The sequence below is a fragment of the Marmota flaviventris genome, chromosome 1 (genome assembly GCF_047511675.1).
Source record: "Marmota flaviventris isolate mMarFla1 chromosome 1, mMarFla1.hap1, whole genome shotgun sequence".
NCBI classification, from domain to species: Eukaryota; Metazoa; Chordata; class Mammalia; order Rodentia; family Sciuridae; genus Marmota; species Marmota flaviventris.
Window position 1 is genome coordinate 107,461,162 of NC_092498.1, and position 21,102 is coordinate 107,482,263.

At 41.5% G+C, this 21,102-nt stretch overlaps 1 protein-coding gene across 21 annotated transcripts in view; it reads left to right on the forward strand.

Annotated features, from left to right (window-relative positions):
• The window catches only part of Ikzf1 (IKAROS family zinc finger 1), a 127,478-nt gene that overhangs the window by 79,290 nt on the left and 27,086 nt on the right, over positions 1-21,102 (forward strand). For 9 of the 21 annotated variants that reach the window (XM_071614698.1, XM_071614758.1, XM_071614707.1 and 6 more), the window contains 3 exons: positions 299-424; positions 5,470-5,604; positions 14,853-15,507. In XM_071614698.1, coding sequence (XP_071470799.1) covers positions 299-424; positions 5,470-5,604; positions 14,853-15,507 — 916 coding nt within the window. Of the gene's footprint in view, positions 1-298; positions 425-5,469; positions 5,605-14,852; positions 18,581-21,102 lie in introns of those variants that run through there. The other 12 variants (XM_027953364.3, XM_027953366.3, XM_071614733.1 and 9 more) reach the window with 7 other exon arrangements.

Below are 21,102 nucleotides of genomic sequence, written 5' to 3' on the forward strand. Positions count from 1 at the left end.
TTCCAGTTAAAAGACAGGTGTCAGTGATTCGTGGAGGAGAGAATTTGATAGTCAATACAATAGACAAATTAAGAAGAAACATGAGTCACATGAGTTCTTGGTACAGTCAAGTACTTCCCTGCACATTAACATTTTTAAGTTCAGTAATTTTTGACTGAGTCCATAATGCTTTTAGCTCTCAAGAGTAGAATATTTTTTTTTTTTACTTTTTTTTGGTAAGAATTGTATTGCATGCATTGCCAAGACACAGAAGGCCAGCATTTAATTGGGGTCTTGAACTCAATTGTGTTTTCTGCAGTTGGTAAGCCTCACAAATGTGGATATTGTGGCCGAAGCTATAAACAGCGAAGCTCTTTAGAGGAACATAAAGAGCGATGCCACAACTACTTGGAAAGCATGGGCCTTCCAGGCACGCTGTACCCAGGTAAGCGCTGAAGCTCCGAGGCTGGACGTGATTTCTCTCCCTCCCAGCACTGTGCATGAACAGCCCTAGGAGCAGAGCTGTGGGCCTGCTACCCACCATGGCTGAGAGGGAACTTTTTGACCAATAACATTGCAATTTCACTAGGAGCATGTTCTTCTTCTCCACTTCTCAGGTCTGACCAGATAGAGCTTGTCTTAAAACACCCTCCCTGTTCAAATCTGTAAAAACACCTAAAACAGTAGTGGCTCATAAAAATTTTTGGTTTTTTAGGTGTTGATTTGTGCTATGTTTTTTTTTTGTTTTTGTTTTTGTTTTTTTGTGGTTTTGACTTCTTTTTTCAAATCTGGAGTCGTGGGCAGGGGCTGTAGATCTGTGATAAAGTGCTTGCCTAGCATGCGTGAGGTCCTAGGGTTGATCCTCAGCACAGCAAAAAAACGAAAGCACAGAAAAGTCTAGAGTAATAATTGTTTCTTTGTACTTAATAATTGGAACAAGATATGAAATCTGGTTTAAAATCTATTTTTTATTAAGTTGATCAAATATGGACTTCCAGACTGTGATTTCCATCATATCACTTCCAACCTATGATTTCCATCATAGGTTCGGATCAAGGGCAGAGTATCCACACCTGCCAGGAATGTGAGGGCAAAGCTTACTGGTAGACCCTGACAGTCAGTAGTATTGAGGCTGTCAAGGAAGTAGAGGAAGTTGAATTTGTCTCCTGAACTGTGTTATGTATTTTGCATAACGACATAGCACTTGATTCAAGTCTTTAGATAATGCAAAGTGAAAGATGTAAGGAAAGTACTGAAGAAGGCTGATTTACTCAGAGGAGTGGCAATGTTATAAAAGGTTCTCTTCTGACTTCATAAGAGATTAGAGATTTATAAATAGATCAAATGAAGTTAAGTTCTTTCAAAACACTATTCATTTAGTAATCATTAGATTATAGGGTAGAAATCAAATTAATGGTTACAAATTTTCTAAGCCTCACTCAATGTTGTGACAATTAGTTTATAAAAGAAAATTCATCAGAGTACACTCAGATTATTAATGGCAGATGAGAGCAGGAGAAAAGAATGGTCAGAAGTCCTAATTCGGATTAGTCTTGGCATCAACTTATCACATGGCAAGAGATGGTGTGGTCTAGTGTGGTCCCTCTTATTGATCTGCTGTGGACCTGAGGCCCATGATTTCTCTGGGCCTCAGTCTTTTCACCTGTGAAATGGAAAAATTCAATGACATTATCATTTACCTTTCTTCAAAATCTAAGGTCTAGGTTGGAGAGGCATTGAGAGTGAGTGGAAAATGAGACACTGAATGGAAAAATAATAATAATTTAATGGTAATTTAACAATTATCAATTTTTGGCCAGCCCTAAGATAGAAGAATGGGGGAAGAGAATATATTTTTTAAATAAAATGTGAATACTCAGATACTTTATTTTTCTGTAAAAAAATATTAATTAATGGGTTCTGGAAACAAGTGGTCCTAATGATGTAATTTATACACTAATGTTTAGTAAGCCATTTTATACACTCAACAAATATTTACTGAGGATTTATTAACTGCAATACCAAGCTCTGTTGAATAAAATAATCTGATGTAGACATAGATCTAAGACAAAACCAGTGGAATAAACAGACCTAGTGCATAGTGTTGTCTCTTTCTTCCACCCTTTTCATTGCTAAAGAAACAAGCTGTCACCTACAGCAGCCTGTGAGCTGTTTTTCAGGAGAGAAACAACAGTCATTTCACGAGACCCAGGATTGAGTTTCATTGCTGAATCTGTTTCTTAATGCAATCCGGATATGTTAGTCAACTTTCCGTTGCTGTGACAAAACACTTAAGAAAATCAGCTGAAAGGAGGAAAGATTTATTTTGGCTTGCTGTTTCATAGGTTTCAGTCCATGGTCATTTTGCCCCTATTGCTTTGGGCCCATGATAGGACAGAACATCATGGCAGAGAGCTCATGGTAGAGCAGAGCTGCCCACCTCACAGCAACCAGGGAACTAGAAGATAGAGGAAGAGGTTAGGGACAAGATACAGGCTTCAAGGGCATACCCCACCATCCCCAGTGACCTGCTATCTCCAACTAGGCCCTAACTTTTAAAGTTTCCACCATCTCCCAATAGCTTCACCAGCTGGGGACCAAGCTTTCCACACATGTGCCTTTGGGAAACATTCCAAACCACATCACCAGGCCTCATCTTTTAAATGTGAGTGATAGTGCCTGTCTGGTCATCCTCAAAGCAGTCCCAAGAAAAGCACAAGAGAACATGTAGATATGAGAACAAGCAGCCTAGATGTCCATACCAGACTTATCTCAACAGAGAAGTTGAAGTCTCTGATGGATGGACACCTCCAACTTGATTCTCCATTGATGTCTTTGTCAGTAAGCTGGTGTGCCAGTGAGAGTTATTTCATGTTTCCATGTGGTGAGAATCAGTTTTAGCCTAAAATGTTAATCTGTTCCCATTGGTGGTCAGGTAATGGGGAACAATACAGTAATGGCCTCATGTCCCTATTCTCAATAGGTGTGAAGGCTCCTCTAGAAAGATGCAGTCATCTGATCTCAATGTGGCCACAGACAGAGCCAGCTGTGCTAGCATTTAATGACATTGAGGTTTTCCTGCCTTTTGTTAAAGATGTGCAGCAAAATTTAAATATCTTTAGCCAGTATGTGTGTATATGAGCTTTCTGACACCTGTTGCAATTTCCTAATATCTTGATATATCAAATAAAGTGTCAAAAGTAATCAATGTACAAAGACAAAAGTTCGGGTCTTGGTTGGCCTCATGCTTTGGACCTATGGCAAAGTAGCAAATCATGACATCACCATGAGCCAGGGGAGCAGGGAAGTAAGGGTCTGGAGCCCCACAGTGCCCTTTGAGGGCATGTCCCCAGTGACCTAAGGCTCACTTAATACCCTACCTCTCAAAAGTTCTACTACCTCCCACCAGTGTCACCCTGGGGACTAAGCCTTTAACAGTGTGCCTTCGGGCAGCCAAAGATAGCTTTATTTTACCATTGTTGACACCTATCCCTTGCAGGCATACAGTAAGTGCTAGTTTAAGGAATTTGCAGCATTGAGAGGATACATCAAAAGAACTTTCATGAAAGTTAAATGCTAGACTACGTGCAGGACTGGGAGGGCAGGGGAGTTCCCTGCAGAGGTCTTGGTCATGTCAGCTGTGCTGTGCCAGGGCCAGTTGAACCTGCACCTTCTTTGGCTTCCCCCCTCTCTTGTCCCCCACATCCCTCAGAGATCAGCCCTCATCAGTGCTCAGAGGGACTGTTGAGTAATCTCTTGGCTCCCCAGCCCCTGTTCAGTTGGGTCCATTAAGTAAATACAATGGCTAGTTTAAAGAATGTAAAGTAAGATTTATTTTTCTGACTATAATTTTCCTTAGTAAAAGGCTTTTGGTCACCTGTTGCAATTTCCTAATATCTTTATGGAAAAAATAAGTGTTTCTTGAACCTCAAGAACACAAATTGAGGAGTAAGTAAGGATGATGTAGCTAGAGATTCTAGAGCTTTAGGTTCACGTTTCCCTTACTGCGGTCAGCTCTGGGGGTCAAAGCCTGTGGTATGGTCAGGAGAAATCCCATATGAGACGTGAGGGCATTGCAGACAGGTCACTGGGCCTGTTTTACAGAGGAGGATCATTTAAATGAGCATGTTAATTAGATAGGTGAAGTATAAAATCGGTAGCATTGGGTTTTATGGATTTATATATATCCTTCCTATAAATTGGGGTGTGGGCTATACACCTTGACTTATTTGATTCACAGATTTCCATTGTTAGAAAATGAAATAAATACATCAGCAATATCATCCAAAACATGGGTTTTTGAAGTAGTGTTCATAATACCAATAAAGACATAAAATACTTGGGAATCCTTGTAGCAAAGAAAGTGACCAAACCACAACAAGGCAAGAAAGAGTGTGGAAGATTGCAGAGGGACAGCAGTGTGGACACTATCCATGGACATCCCCCCAAATAAAGGCATGGTTTTAATATAAAATTGCTTTGTAAATCTTGCTGGAGTTAGGTAACCACATATGAATCTGGAAAAAAATAGGCAAGTCTAGCATTATATGAAAATGTGGCTATAATGTGTAGAACTCTTTGAAGAATATACAGGTAAATCAATATTAGAAATGAATACACCTAAAGACCTTGTGATAATCAACACAAAGTACCTGAGAAGGAGCATAAAGCAGAATGGGTGTTGGGGGAATTGATTCGATATGTGGAAGGTGGGCAGCTTATGTTTTCCTTAAACATTGGGTTAAATTTCAGGGACATGAAAGAGTTGTATTTCAAAAATCCCAGCCATAAAAACTAGAAGTCAATAGATGTTATTATGCAGGATGCAAAGCTGTATCTTCAATTATGAAAAGAGGTAATATAGAAAAAGAGAGATGGACTAGAAAAAGCCTTCATAAGCATTTGCCTTCAGGATCTCTGTCTTCAAAGTGTGCAGATGGTATTTGACTACCAAGAGTCTGCTCTGTGTTCAGGGATAAGGAGGTCTGGGTTCTGCCCCCACTTTGCCAAGATGTGCCAAAGGATCCCAAATGGCCATGTTCCTGCATCTTAATTCTCTGTGCCAGTCAGTGGAGTCAGAGTCCTAAGTCTTTTCTAGATCTGAAAGTTTTTTGATTCTCAGAGGGCTATTGTTAGGATGGATTGAGGTTGTGGATTTGTATTTTGAAAGGTTAGAAGGACTCTTCAGAGGAACACAATTACCTAATCTAGGCCCAGCCCTGGGTGATGGTGGTGGTAATTATTCTTTTGGTCTTGGGGATGAAGTGTGGTTATAGGAAGGAGCATGAGCAGGTGGCTGGTCTTTGACATTGTTATAGCCAAGTCTCTGTCTGTCTGGCAGGGTTGCTGGGAAGATTAGTCATAATCATAATTAGGAATGTCCTGGCTCTCTTAGGCACTTAACAAATGTCAGATGTAACACTGGACATGACAGACTCCTTTAAATCTAAGCCTTTCTAAACTGGCCTCTCTAACTGTCTTTGACTTTAGTCATTAAAGAAGAAACTAATCACAGTGAGATGGCAGAAGACCTGTGCAAGATAGGATCAGAGAGATCCCTCGTGCTGGACAGACTAGCAAGTAACGTCGCCAGACGTAAGAGCTCTATGCCTCAAAAATTCCTTGGTAAGAGTTAAAATGTTTGCTCTCTCTTAAAAAAAATAACTGTGGGTATTGTAGACTCAAGAGAAAATTAGTTGAGGGTAGAAGAAAGGGAAAAAAAATCTTAGTTTTTGAAAAGCAAAAAGTGGTAAGCTTAATATGTCTTAGAAATTTTTTCCAATAAGTTTCTTTATATTGACCTCCCTCTCCCACCAGTTTTTCTTAGATGTGATTTTGCAAGCATCTGGGGCCCTTGGTGTGATCTGCCTGGGGTCACTGTCTCTCTTGAGGGTGGCCAGGTTAGTATGCCTAGGATCAAGAGCCTGGAGGCCCATCACACAGTGAGACCCCCCTCATGCCTGAATACCCTCTTTGAGCTTCAGATTCCCACTTTTCACAAGAAGCCCATAGCGCTCCCCTTGGTGGGGGGACCATGAGAGTTAATAAGAGGAATCGCACAGCAACTGGCCCCTGAGAGGTGCCTAGTGAAAGGGAGATACAGCTAGGACTATTATTTTGAGCATTCATTCCTTAAGAGGAAGAAATATGCAGAGTGAGGCTCCTCTTCCTTGAGAAGCTGTTGCCTAGTGTAGATGATAGAAAGATACATCCATACCTGTCATCCAGGCTGGATGCTGGAAGGGCAAGGAGGACATTGAGGCAGGTGTCCCAGTGGCATTCATTAGGATCAGAGACCAGCCTAAGGTCAGTACAGGGCCGCTCATTAACCCTGTGGCCTCAGAAAATGACTCAGCCTCCCCAAGCCTTGGTTCTTTTTTTTTTTTAATATTTTTTTAGATGTTGATGAACGTTTATTTAATTCATTTGTTTATGTGCAGTGCTAAGAATCAAACCCAGTGCCTCACACATGCTAGGCAAGTGCTGTACCACTGAGCCACAACCCCAGCCCCTTGTTTCTATTTTTATGTGACTCACAGAGTTATTGTGCACATAGCATGACCCCAAGGATGTGAGAAGGTTTAGAAATCCTCTCAACTATTATCCTGGAAAGAGTCATGTCCAGGAAAGATGACCAGTAGAAGATTCATGAAGATGAGAGGGATGTGAGAGAGAGGAGTAGGATTTCAGCACATTATAGAATTTGGAAGAGTAGGGCAGGGTTCTAGACAGACAGATAAAGATAACGAAATGGCAGTGGTGGAGGGGGAGGGAGTGGGGTTCCTGGGTCATGATGGAGGAGCAGGCGTATTTCTGCCTTAGTTCATGTACCCAGGAAGCAATGAAAGTAAAGTTGTCCCAGAAGGCTCTGGCCACGTGGTGAATGGCCTTTGCATGCCAATGTGAGAGATGTGCCCTCTTTCAGAAGGCAGGAAAAGCATGGACGTGTTTTTAATAGGAGCTTGAGAAAGAGAGCAAGGACCAGAAATGGATTGGAAAAGGGAAAGTGAGGGAGTGATGGCATCAACAGAGACAGGAGGGAGGTTTGGTGAAAGAGAAATGGAGGGTGAGAGCAGGGATTTGGTGAAGGAAACAGTGGGTTTCACTGTCTAGAGTAGAGTAGTATACCATTTGCAGAAAAGATAAATCCAGGTGCTAGAATGAGAGGGAATTCTAGTTTTATGTGCTAATTTTCAAGGACCATGTTCAGTGAGTGGCCCATGAGAGATTGTTGCTGGGAGAGGGGATGGAGCTAGAAGAATAGTTAATGAAGCCTGGGGCCCCAGAGGGCACTGCAGGAAGAAGAAAAGGATAGAGGGGAGGTAAAATTCTTGGGCAACAGCCTCCTTCTTGCAGCTTTAAATAGGGTTCCATTTTATTTGGGAGGAGTATTGGGGATTGAACTCTACCCTGAGCAACATCCCCTATTTTGTATTTTTATTTAAGATAGGGTCTCAGCGAGTTGCTTAGTGCCTCGTTGTTGCTGAGGCTGGCTTTGAATTCAAGATCCTCCTGCCTCAGCCTACCAAGCTGCTGGGATTACAGGCGTCACCACACCCAGTAGGATTTCATTTTGATCTATTGATTAAATAGAGGTTTGTCATAAATTGGTGGTTGGGAGAACAGGGCAGGAAAATATTCAGTTTAAAAATAAGTAAATGAGTAAAAATTCTACCTGGAGACACCTTGTGGGATGATGTAATTGTGAGCTGTATGACTGTGAGAGCAAGGGAGACTCTTCATTTCTTGAGCAGAGTAGGAGCAAAGTGCTGGGCTGAATGAGGTAAGCTGTTAGAGTGAATGAGACTTCTGTAGCACCAAGTGCAGGGTCCCCAGCTCCTTCCCTGGGCAGGAAGCACCACTGGGAGGCTCCTGACATAGGCAGTGAGCAAGGGTTTGATGGAGCAACCCGGAAGATGGGCAGAGAGGAAGCAGCAAGTGTGTCCAAGGGTTGTGAAGAGTTACTGACCCTGGGAAGTAGGATATGACTTCCTCTTTCAATTTAGGGACCTGGAGAATGCCATATGATCTAATAAGTGCACAACTGCTTTAGATTTTGGAGACATCAAATCAATTGGAACATCTGTGAAATTCTACCATAGCCACCCCAGTGAGACCAGTGTGGATGTTGTCCTGATTCACATGCCTCTCTATTCAAAGGATAAAACAAAAATGAGACCAAAAAGAAGAAGGGGGAAAAAAGTACTCTAAGGGAGTAAAGCTCAGATGAGAGTGAAGGCTTCAGGGGAAAGGTTAACACAGGAGGAAGAAGCATCATAGGAACAGCTGGACCAGGGTAGCAGAAGCAGAGTCTGGAAGGAAGGCCTCACAGCTTCTCTGGCTTCTCTTGTTTCCCTGGGACTTGGTGATTGGCAGTTCAAGTCTGAAACTGTGCTTCTCGCACATTGCCATCAACTATTCCTAACTTGTCACAGATTCTCCAAGGGAGATGGATCTCAAAGATCCCTTCTGTACCTCCAGAATGCTGTTTATCCTACAGGTAAACTGAGAAGGAGGGTAGGAATCCAGCTATTTATTACCTGCTGGTCCAGCAATGGTGCAGTTGCAAGAGCTCTGGTCCAGTTGCTCCAGGGTGCAGGTCCAGCTGTGCCTGTCAGGTGACCGGAAGCTGGTCTTGAGCAGTCTTAAATTTGGTGTCACCATCTCTGAAATGGGGTGGGTCTGCATCCCTTCCCCCTCCCCAGAGCAGTTTTGAGGATCATCAGGGATACTACATGTGGCAGTGCTTTCAACACTAGAAAGCACATTGAAAAGGTTAAGATGGTGTTATTTTCATGTTGCATATTGCTCAGAATGGTAAAGTTGAAATTATTGATATAGGAGCTATGACTAAAAATTTTAAATCAAATCTTGGCAGAGTATGAAGAAGTATTTGTTTTTCTAGCAACATTCCTCACTATTATATCCATCAAAGAGCCCGCCCTCTAAGATCATCTGAAATGGTCAATAGGATCAATGAATCCAGTGAGGAAAAGGAGTTTATGTTAAATAGTGGTGCTCATTCTTTTTTTTTTTTTTTCTTAAGTCGGTATGGTGATTGGGATGGGAACATTTTTAAAATGCAAAAATCACAAAGAGGAAAATAATGATGATCAATATTCCTGCTAATCTTCATAAACTATCTTGGCATATTTTCTTTTTTACAAGAAGAAGACACCCTGTTGTATTATTAAAATGATACATGGTTATAGTAAAAAAATGATGCAAAGATTAATGTGTTTAAATCACCACAAAACCCAACATCCATAAATTACCAATATTAAATATTTTTCTCTCTCCTATATATGAGTCAATAAGGTGATGAATAGGTGGATCAAGATAGATGTGAAATAAATACCTTCATAAAGACTCTATCATGTTAAACACATTTTAAATTTAAGAGATGATAAAGAACCCAGATAAAACTGGAGGACTGGCTGATCTCCAATTAAATATTCAGATGGGAATATCATTTTTTAAAGGATTACTCTAAGATTAAATATTTATTATGGCTGGGCATAGGGGTGTACACCTCTAATTCCAGCAACTTGGGAGGCTGAGGCAGGAGGATCAGAAGTTTGAGACCAGCCTGGGCAACTTAGCAAGATCCCATCTCAAAATAAAAAAAATAGAAAAGCTCAGTCCCCAGTTCTGTGTGTGTGTGTGTGTGTGTCCTGCACTTGGGCTCTCTCTGTCTGAGAAATAAGGATATTATTCCACTTTCCAATGTTCACAGTTATATTATTGTTTTTACATTGTCCAACCTCAAAATATTTACATCTGCTCTTATAATCATTACTGACACAATAGTTTAGCTATTTATTACCATCTGTATATTTAAACAGATTCAAGAATCAGGCCCAGTCCTTTTGCCACTATTTCTCTTTATTTCAGTTAATCTCTTCATGGAGTAGACTTGACATTCAACCAACCTTTTGGGAAAGGTTCCACAGCTAATCCATTCCCTCCATCACTGTGTATGAGAATGTCCGCCTGTCACCCCTGTACCAGGAGAGCATCCTGACAGACCTTGGTGGCTCTTCCTTTTTTTTCTTGGGCAACTCTTCCTCTTTTCTCTGAGAATTCTAGATCATGTCATGTTGAAATTACTTATTGAATATTGCTATGGAGATATCTAAGTCTGGTGTCCTTTTTTTTCTTTATAGCAATTTTCATTTTTCCCTAAATGTCTTGAGAGCTCTTTCTTTACTAAAGTCACATGCTATAACTGGAATGCATTCTGGTGTTTTGCATCCAAGTAAAAATTTTCTACCATTTTAATTTGAAGTTTCCCTCTTTCTCTCTTTATTTCTTAGCAATACACTTTTATGTATCTTTTATATTTATTTGTTATGATCTCTAGTTAGGGATCCAGTTATCCTTATATTGAATAATTTGTCTTCCATATCTGTTAGCATATCCTTAAGTTTTATTTTTATTTCTTTGTCTTTAAATATTTATTCACTCTTATTACCTTGTGTTTTCCCTTTAAGTCAATAATTCAATTTTAGCACATTTTGTTTTATTAACTTGCTGTTTCTTATTCATCTACTAAATGGATAATAATACTGATTTGGACTTCACTGTCCCAATCTGAAGTCCATTCATTTTTTTCCCTTTTTCCTTCCATTCGTTCCCTTTTTTCCTTTTATTCTGTTCATTTTGAATGTTAAAACTCAATTTTTAAACATTGACTTCATGTCATGAAGCAATTATGAGGTATTTCATCTCCTTGAATTAGGTTTTTGTTCCCTAGGATGGACTTGATTTGTCTTACTTTCTTTCTTCCCTTGTATTGCTAGAAAATATTTTCATAGTAACCCTGACATTCCTTTTCATCTCGCTTATTCTACTTGGTCTGATATAACTTGATTGATGTTTCAACGTTCTTCCCATTGTATCTGAGACTTTTTTTTTCCTTTGAGAGCTATCGACGTTTTTAAATCCTGAAAAAATGCCAAGGATGGGGTTGGGGGAGTTCAGGTGAGGCAAAGTGCTGCCTTTGTTAGAAGATGTTCCCTTGGCTCACTCTCTCTTGTTTTGAGATCTGGTTAAATTCCCTAAACCAGCAGCACTATAGTGCCTCCTGTCCCCACAGGGGACACTTTGGGGGCTTTGGGCCATCTTCTCCAGCGGCCTAAATCATTAATGTCTTCCTTCTGTCCAAGGGAACCAGCCTATCTGCTTACTTCTCCAGTGTCATCTGGTTCTTGCTAACAGAGGGTTCAACAGTTCTTGATCAGAAGAGGAAACAGATGCTTATTTGAATCGTTTCTGTGTAAATATGAGGATATTAGGGAAAATGCTGAACTTGTGGTTTGATTAATACCTAAGCATTTCAGAAATGAGATTAAAAGCTGAGCTTTTCCTCTATCTCATGCAAGAATTTTGTTTCTTTCCTTGGAGAGAAAGAGAGATATCTCATTAGAATGTGTTTTTCTTTAGCTGATGGTTGTTGGTAAATTTCATTGATTTTTATTTTTCTCCTTGTGTTGTATATTAAGGAAGAGTAATTCCATGGGTAGCTTCAAATATGCCATAATATCTGGGATATAGGTTTGTTTGTTTTTCCTATACCTATTTGTTGTTGATACCAAGTCTTTAAAACAACAGACTTCAGTGGTTACTTAGGTAACCAGAGAACCACGACTTTGGGAAGAAACAAGATGTTTCCATGAGAAAGCACCAATTTTGGTGTGGCTACACACTTACATTTAGCAGAATTGAGTACCAAGCCCACTCCCCTCCTCTCTTTGCCAAGATTTGTTAGGAGGATAGACTTGGGTACACACCAGAGTAAGTTCACTCTATTCTGGAGTTAGTGGAACAAGGCATATAGAACCTCAACACAAAAAAACAAGAAATGTGCACGGTTTCAGGACTGGCTATACAATTATGTCTAACCTTGGATGAAGGGAAATACTACTACTTTGGTCCCTACCATTAATGGCCAAAAAGTTTCATTTTGTCCAGTTTCTGAGAGAGTGTCACTGGCCACAGACAAGTTTTCTTTCTGTAGGATCAAATTGTATGTTATCAGGGCATGTGCCACTTCTGACCACCAATAGAGGGTAACAAATGAAACTAAGTTGTTACATGATGCATGTCCATTAAGAATAAGGAATGCAACCTAAGGAGACTTCTTAGTACAATAGGGCATATATTCCTGGTCACTCCTTAATGGTCACAGACTGTTTAAAGGACTATCTGTAAATTTACAAGCTAGTAAGGAGTAGCTCAGGTGAAGGTGAGAACCACAGGTAAAATGGAGAGCATATTGGGATTCCACTCTGCCACCACCCTCACTAGCTACCATTAACCATAACCCATAACCTGAGGAGAGTCCTGGTCACCACCGCACATGTATCTGTGAAGTCTGTTCTCTCCACAGTGACTGGAAAGTCCACTTCTTCCTTCAAACCCTTCAGTGGCTTCTGTTTTTCTTTGGATGGTCTCTACTTTGTCTAGCAGACCCTGCCTTTCCTGCCTACCACTCTGATACCATGCCTGCACCCAGGACTCTGGCCCCTAGACCTTCACTGGGTCTCATCAAAGCTCCAGGCCCCTTCTTTCCTCCCTTCCCTCTGGCTGTCCCAGTGCCAAGACACAAAAGCTCGCACAGCTGGCTGCCTCTTATGAAATAAGAATTCTGAGTGAGTCAGACACGGTGGTGCATGCCTATAATCCCAGCAATTCAGGAAGCTGAAGCAGGAGGATTGCAAGTTCAAACCCAACCTCAGCAAATTAGTGAGGCCCTAAGCAACTCAGCAAGACCCTGTCTCTAATAAAATATAAAGAGGCCTGGGGATGTGGCTCTGTGGTTAAACACCCCTAGGTTCTATCCTGATACCAAACAAAAGGAAGAGTCATGAGTTATACTTCCATGGCAAGCCTTCCTTTAGGGATGAATTATTTGGACCATCATGCTTTAATGTGTGTGCCACTTGCTCTCTGTGTGCTGCTGAGGACAGGCAACATTTTCACTTCCTTACCTTTCATCCCTACTGGGCACTCAGTTGTGTTGAAGAAAGGAAGGAGACAGAATGAAGAATAAAATGAAAAGAGCTCAGACATTGCCATAGGTGGCCTCATGTGATCTGACTTACTCATTTCCATCACTGGATGTAACCCAAGTCAGTGGTCCAGGCAGTAAGAGTGCAAAAGTGTTGCTTTTATCAATGAATTGGCTAATTAAGCCATGATTTCATACTGGACTTAAAAAACAATATATTGAAAAGGTGTGCTTTAATTTTATCTCATTATTAGACTGTATACTCCAAAGCTTATTACATAAAGCTAAATCTAGTCTCAGATTTCACAATTACCAGGGGAAGTGAACTTGCATTAGTCAGTTCCCCATCATTATAATGAAATTCTTGAGATAATCAAGTTATAAAGAAAAAAGGTTTATTTTGACCCACAGTTTTGGAGGTTCTATTTCAAGACTGATTGGCCCCTCTGCTTGGGTCTATGGAAAGGTTCAAGATAGGAGCACTTAGCAGAGAAAATCCACTCACCTCATGATCAGGAAGTAAAAGAAAAGAAGAGGAGAGGGCTTGGATCCCTCTATTCCTTTCAAGAGCCTCTCCCCACCCCAGTGGTCTGTGATTCTCCTACTAGGCTCCACCTCTTTTTTTGTGTGGTGGGGGGCACCAGGGATTGAACTCAAGGGTGCTCGACCCCAGACCTATTATTTTATTTAGATACAGAGTCTCATTGACTTGCTTAAGGCCTTGCTTTTGTTGAGGCTGGCTTTGAACTGGAGATCCAAACCACTGGGATTACAGGCTTGCACCACTGACCAGGCTAGGCTCCACCTCCTAAAGGTGCACCCACCTTTCAATAATGCTATACTGGGGACTAACCCTTTAACACATGGGCCTTTGTGGACATTCAAGATCAAGAGTATAGCAGAGTTCATCTACTCCTACAAACTGATGATATGACATCATAAGTTCCTAGAGATCAAGGCCCAATAACCACTGAGTTCTCAGCAGTAGTTCCCTGTACGTCAGGAGGGCTTGGTACATATTTGAAGAATAAATGAAAGACCTGCTATTCTCCCCTGCAACTTCCTCAGTTCACCTCCTACTTTCTACCACATGTTTCTGCTGCTCCGTGTTTCACTGCTGCTGACTGTAAAAGAAGAAGGATGCAGAGAATGATTAGTCTTTTTTTAATAGTTGTAGATGGACACAATACCTTTATTTTATTTTTATGTGCTGAGGATTGAACCCAGTACCTTCCACATGCGAGGCAAGCTCTCTACCACTGAGCTACAACCCCAGCCCCAGAATAATTAGTCTTAAGTATCCTTTCTACTCATCACAGGTTGGAACCCACTTTCCTTTGCGTTATTTATAAGACATGTATAACTTTATTATAAATAATATTCAATCGCTGTGTATTTGATTACATTTTATTCTAGATTATTAAACGTATGAATTTAATATGCATAATACTATTTTAAATAATTATTGCATATGATGAATAAATCATAATTATTATGTATTTTGAACACATTTATGATAAAGTTATTATAAATTAGTTAGAATTCTCTACTAAAGACGCATCATTTAAAAGATTGATTTTAAATTAAACATAATGTTTAATTTTAGGTTTAATGAAAGAGACAAGTATTAGTCTATTGAAATGTGCAGTTTAAATTGACACAGATAGTCTTTGGTTCCTTTATTCATTTATGGATTTATCCAGACAGATTTCTTTAAGTGCCTACTATGGTAGGACCCTGGGGGAGATGTCCAACAGGCAGATGCTTCACTCAGCCTCCCCTCCTCTGGGGATGGTGTGTTTTGCAGGGCCTAGCTGGTAGTCCACCCCCTCGAACACTCACTGTCACCTACTTTCCATAGGGGAAAAGTGCCTGTCAGAAATGCCCTATGACAGCAGTACCAGCTACGAGAAGGAGAACGAGATGATGACGTCCCACGTGATGGACCAGGCCATCAACAATGCCATCAACTACCTGGGGGCCGAGTCCCTGCGCCCCTTGGTGCAGACACCTCCGGGGGGCTCTGAGGTGGTCCCCGTCATCAGCCCCATGTACCAGCTGCACAAGCCCCCCTCGGAGGGCCCCCCGAGGTCTAACCACTCTGCTCAGGACAGTGCCGTGGAGAACTTGCTGCTGCTGTCCAAGGCCAAGTCGGCCTCCTCGGAGCGGGAGGCCTCCCCGAGCAACAGCTGCCAAGACTCGACGGACACGGAGAGCAACACGGAGGAGCAGCGCGGCGGCCTCATCTATCTGACCAACCACATCAACCCTCATGCCCGCAACGGGCTGGCCCTCAAGGAGGAGCAGCGGGCCTACGAGGTGTTGCGGGCGGCCTCCGAGAACTCGCAGGATGCCTTCCGCGTGGTCAGCACCAGCGGCGAGCAGGTGAAGGTGTACAAGTGCGAACACTGCCGGGTGCTCTTCCTGGATCACGTCATGTACACCATCCACATGGGCTGCCATGGCTTTCGCGATCCCTTCGAGTGCAACATGTGCGGCTACCACAGCCAGGACAGGTACGAGTTCTCCTCCCACATCACGAGGGGGGAGCACCGTTTCCACATGAGCTAAAGCTGCAGCCCACCCCACCCAGAAAGCACAAGGACTGCCTCCCTCACCCACCCTCCTGCTGGCAGCATGGGCCTCACGGACCCTGTAATTTGGGGTATGGATTTTTAGGAGGCTTTTTTTTTTTTTTTGGTCTTTTTTAGTTGATTGATTGGGATATGATTTGCTTTTGAAAACGAGATTTTTATTGTTAGAGGCAGGACTGCATCAGGAGCATTGAGAACTGTTATCTTCCTAGACGTTTCTGTAGACTGCTAGCCAAAATTCCCTCACCTGTGGCTTCCTAGCATCCCCCACTTCTCCAATTAGTCTGGATTTTCAGAAAGAGTTCAGTAAAACAAGCCAGTGCATGGGAAGGAGCATGGCAGTCCCTGTGCTAAGCATGGGGGTTCATGCACCCAGGTATAATCCAAGTCCCCAGAAGAGTGGGTAGAACCGGAGAGGTGTGCCATCCCAGCAAACTGAACGGTGAGCAGCAGGACCAGCAACCCATGGTGAGACCAAAGACGTGGGCCACCAGCATCCAGAGCAGAAAGACTGCACTTTGTAAAAGTTAATATTGTCATATTCTACATAGGAAAATAAATCAGGAAAGAGTGTGGTACAGGGCTTCCCTAGGCAAAGGGAGAGGGGAAGGATTGGAGAGCCCTTAGACTGCTTCTCACCTTCTGAGGTTGGAAATGTTGCCCAGATGAATCTCTTGAGGCTTGATGCCAGGTGGGAGGAGCTCAGTGTCCCTGTGGGCAAATCTGGGGATCCCTAAACTCTGCTTTGTCATTTTCCATACTTGTAATGGCCCCAAACCTATCACTACATTTTAAATACTTGTCCTAAAATTTGGACCTTAATTCTTTTTTAACTTCCCAGAAACCAAAGCTTTCTTCCAGTTTCCACACTCATTTCTCTGGTCTTCCTCAAGATTAATCATACCATTAAAGTCATTACTCTCTACCACCTCAGCCAAAAAAAAAAAAAAAAAAAGCATACAGTTTTAAATGTTTACAGTACTTGTCTTCACCAGAACTGTCCAAAGTCCACATAAACTTGTAGAAACAGAGAGGAAATTGTATGTTAGTAACTCAACATTTAGTCTAATCCAGAGATTCTTAGTGCTTAGCCCCACTGACATTTTAGGCTGGATAAGCACTGGTCCTGGGCACTGTAGAATATTTAGCAGCATCCCTGGTCACTGCCCAGTAGATGCCCACAGCACCCACAGTTGACATTGACAAATGCCTCCAGACATTTCCAAATGTTCCACTGGGGGAAAAAAATCACCTCTAATTGGGAACCACTGATCTAAATGAATTCTAAACCAGTCGAAGGTCTGGGCAGCTTTCCAAAGATAAAAAGCACTTTGAAGACTTTTCCCAGTCAGCAATCTCAAGTTGGACTTGTTCTCCTTTAGAATGATTATAAATTCTATACGTGAGTTATTCCCTTTCAGTGTTCACAAATATACTTCCTCATGTGCACTTGAGTTTCATTGAAAGGACAGAGTTCAGAAAGATGTCATGTTTCAGTCATGGATTTCTTTTGTTTCCAGAACAGTATAGCATTTTGAAACTGGAAATAAACAAAATTGTAATTGTAATAATTTAGTCTCTGCTACACCAATGCATTGAGTGAAGGAAGAGATGGAAGAACCAGGGCTGTGGATGGCTTTGGTCAATATGCAGTTACAGAGACAGACACGCCTTATCCAAATTCATATACTCAAGCTGAGAACCTTCTTAGCTTTCCAGTTTGCTGGCAGATTTTACCTACCCTCTCCATTTTGATGCATCCCAGAAATTCAATTGGTTGAAGGGAGTTATTTTTTTTTTCTAATGGCATTCAAGCAAGGCTTAAGCCAGAACTGTAAATAGTGGTCACGAGAGTTCTTTTCTAAAATGCTTTGCCCCTTCCTCTCACTGCCTTTTATAGCCAATATAAATGTCTATTTGCACACCTTTTGTTGTGGTTTTATATTGTAACAGCATATTTTGAAACTATTGTATTTAAAGTAAGGTTTCATATTATGTCAACGAGTAATTAAATTATGTTTGAAAGGTGGCCATATTCTGTACCAAAAGTTGCTGAAGTTTTTCTTCTAGCTGGTAAAAGTAGGATTTTGCATGACCTCACACTTTTTCTTCTGTGGTTTGTTCTGTTGTATGATGGCATGAGTGTGTGTCTCAAGTACGGCTGTGTACTGAAGTGTGCCTACATTCCATACACTCCCATTGTGTTTCAAATAAATACCAGAGGTAGGAGGCTCCACCAGTAGCAGCTTGAGCTGTGGATGACAGCTAGCACTGGTTCTCATTCCCTTCTCCTGCCTGTCATCCCTATTTCCTGTGGAATGCCTGGACTATGCTCCCTATCCCAGGTTCCCTGTGTAATTTGTACTTTAGAGTGTGTCCTTGTCCTAGTGAAAGAGTCACTAAATATCATTGCATTATCATTGCATTATCACCAAAGGGCATTTCCCAGCACCAATTGCTTCAGAAACCAGCATGTTCCATTTCAAATTTAGAATCAGTCGTAATAAATAAATCTTAGAATCTTCACTGAGAAAGAGAGCTACCTGTTATGGAGATGTGGGTTTGTTTTATGGGTTGTTTTTTTTTTTTTTTTTTTTTTTTTTTTCTGTTTTGTGCTTTTATCTTCTTTCGTTTTGTTTGGACTGCATTGTGATTCTCATAACATCCCCTTCTTGCCAAAACAAAATCGAGTTGAACTAGACTTATACAGACCCATCATGATGCAAATGTATTTCTTCATTCTTCAGTTCTTCCATTCCAGCAATAATGAAGGGTCAACCCTATTTAAAACCCAGATCTCCCTCATTGCATATCCATTTCAATGTTTCTTACTTTAAAATGAACCAAAATTAAACTTAAAATTTAAGATGTACAGGTATCAGAAAAAAAAAAAGTACAGATGCTTTTGGTGCAGGAGCACTCACTGTGAACAAGTGTAACCAGATATTAATATGCAATATTGTTCCAATACTTTCTAATACACTTTTTTATAATATTCTGTGTGGTGATTGTTGAGGTCAAATCCTTTGTGTCCAATACAGCTTTAGTTCTTCTCCTCCCTTCGGGTAGGTACACATGCACAGGACTCTAAATGAGAAAAAACGCAGCCATCTTTCCAATCTGCCTCCATGATGATGTTAAATTATCTCTGTTTAGCTGTAATCAAGGGATGTACCACTGGAGGGACAGAGTATCCTTTTGTACACATTTTGAAATGCTTTTTCTGTAGTGATAGAACAAATAAATGCAACAAATACTCTGTCTGCCCTATCCTGTGAAGTCCTCACTAGTATTATGCCAAGGCCCAACAAAGCAAAAATCTTCTCTAGACTCCTTCCCGGTTAGATCACAGGATTCGAAGAAGAAGAGACAAGCTTGAGACAGTTGCAGTACAAGTAGATGTTTCCAGCAGGTACAGCCATTCAGTTCTGCACACTGACTTCCCATCTGTAACTTCAGGGCTTAGGAAAACCAAGTCAGTCTTGAGAGTGGGTAGAGATAGGGGGCAGCAAGCACTACTTCTGTGCTCCCCACAGCAAACCACCGTAAAGCCATGAGTGGCATGTGCCCACAGTGGTGGGAGCTCAGAGGACAGAGTGAGCTCAGAGGCTATACCCTGTGGGTAGGTACCTGCAAAGCTGCTTTCCCATGCCTAGGCTGGGTCCATGCCATGAGCCTTGCCCTTGCTCTGCTGTAGAACTGTATGGTCACAAGCCTTTGTCCCTTTCAGATGAACAGCCAAACATCACCTGAGTTCAGATCCAGAAAATAAGGGGGAGGTGATTAAGTTTACAGGGCAGGACGTTGGAGCCAAGGAATGTAAAACTCAAAGGAAATAAATACAATATTAGGATTTCACATCAAACCCTGAAAACAGCACTCAAGGAGGACTTTCATAAACAAGGTAGCATCATTTTCAGCCATTTCAGGTTTCCTCAATGAAGAGCATGTTGTTCACGCAAATACACATAAACATGGTTACACACCACTTAGAAATTTATTTCATGTTACACCTTCTGTATTCTCCGTGATCACAGGTCAAAAGAATGTCTACATTATTTAAAAATAGCCTGGTCTCAGTCTGGGGCTGTAGCTTAGTGGGAGAGCGCTTGCCTAGCATGTGTGAGGCATTGGGTTCGATCCTTGGCACCACATAAAATAAATAAATAAATAAAGGCATGCTGTCCATCTACAACTAAATAAATTTTTTTTTTAAATAGCCTGGATTCAAACTAAGGGGGAGAAGTCATTCAAAAGGATGGGTTTGACAGAGTGAGAACCTTGTCTGTGGATCTATTTGTAAAACTATAGAATATAGCTTTGCAGCTCAGTTTCCATGGAAGCTTAATGAATGTGCATTGAAATTAAATTTTAAAAACACAAATAAAAAAAATTTTTTAATGTGCATTGAAAGCCTCCTGCAAAAGGGAGCCACTGACTAGCTCATCCTGGAGACCATCACAGTGAAGACACGAAGGAGAGGTTCCAAAACTCTTAAAAAAAAGAATAATATACTTCATTAATTGCATTTCACTACCTTTGATTTTAAGTAGTCCTGAGAATTAGTCTCAGCGTGACCTTTTGATGCTGTAGACCCTTTACATTCATTTACCTACTTCTGGCCTGAAGAGAAAACTGGAAACAGCTGCTCACTTCACTTCTGAGGAGTAGTGTCAATTTAAACATCAAGCTGTATTTTAATGGTGAATGTGGGAATTAAGGATTGGGAGTTAAAAGACTAGGCTTGGAGGCTGGAAGCCAAAGATCCCTGATCCCATTTTCAATGAATCTATCATAGTTTCTATCAAAATAAAACATCATGAGGTTCTGTGACCCCTTGGTGAATCCTTCATATGTTCTCATCAAATGCACTCAGATTCTCACGAAGTAGTTCCTTTGGCTGTTTTCCAAAGGTCAAGTCTTTCTGTTATAGCCTCTCAACTCCAGCACCAAGCAAGGAGCAAAAGAGACATTCAGAGAATTGAGCAATTGGTGAAAGACTCAGGGGAAATTCTCAGATGACCAAAGCAGGAACTCCACATTCCTCCATCATTCTGGAAACTTATGGCCCTTTCTCTGCACCAAAGCCCAGTGCAGCAACCAGCTAGCACCGCTCCCATGCAGAGTTGGGGCTAGTATAGTACTGTTGCCAAACAGCATCTGTTTTAGTTGTCTTTCCCCAAGTCATCCACTGCTCCTTACCTCTAAGTAGGCAGAAAAGGGTTCCCTTTGTCCCTGAGAATAGTGCTGCCCTCAGCAGCCCAGACTGTCTTTGGCTTCTCGCACTGTGAACCAGCTCTGAGCCAACCCCATCCTGTGATAGGCTGCCCTCACCAGCTCTAGACTTGTCTGGGCATCCAAACTTCCCACAGTCTCCAAAAGGTTTGGTTCTAAGATGAAGCCCAGAATCACCTAAGTGGCTGTTCAATATATAGTTTCTAGAACCTTCCTCCTGTTCCCATTGCACAGTGAAAGAGCAGGACTCATCTGGGAGCCAAGTCCTAAAGCAAGAAGGCA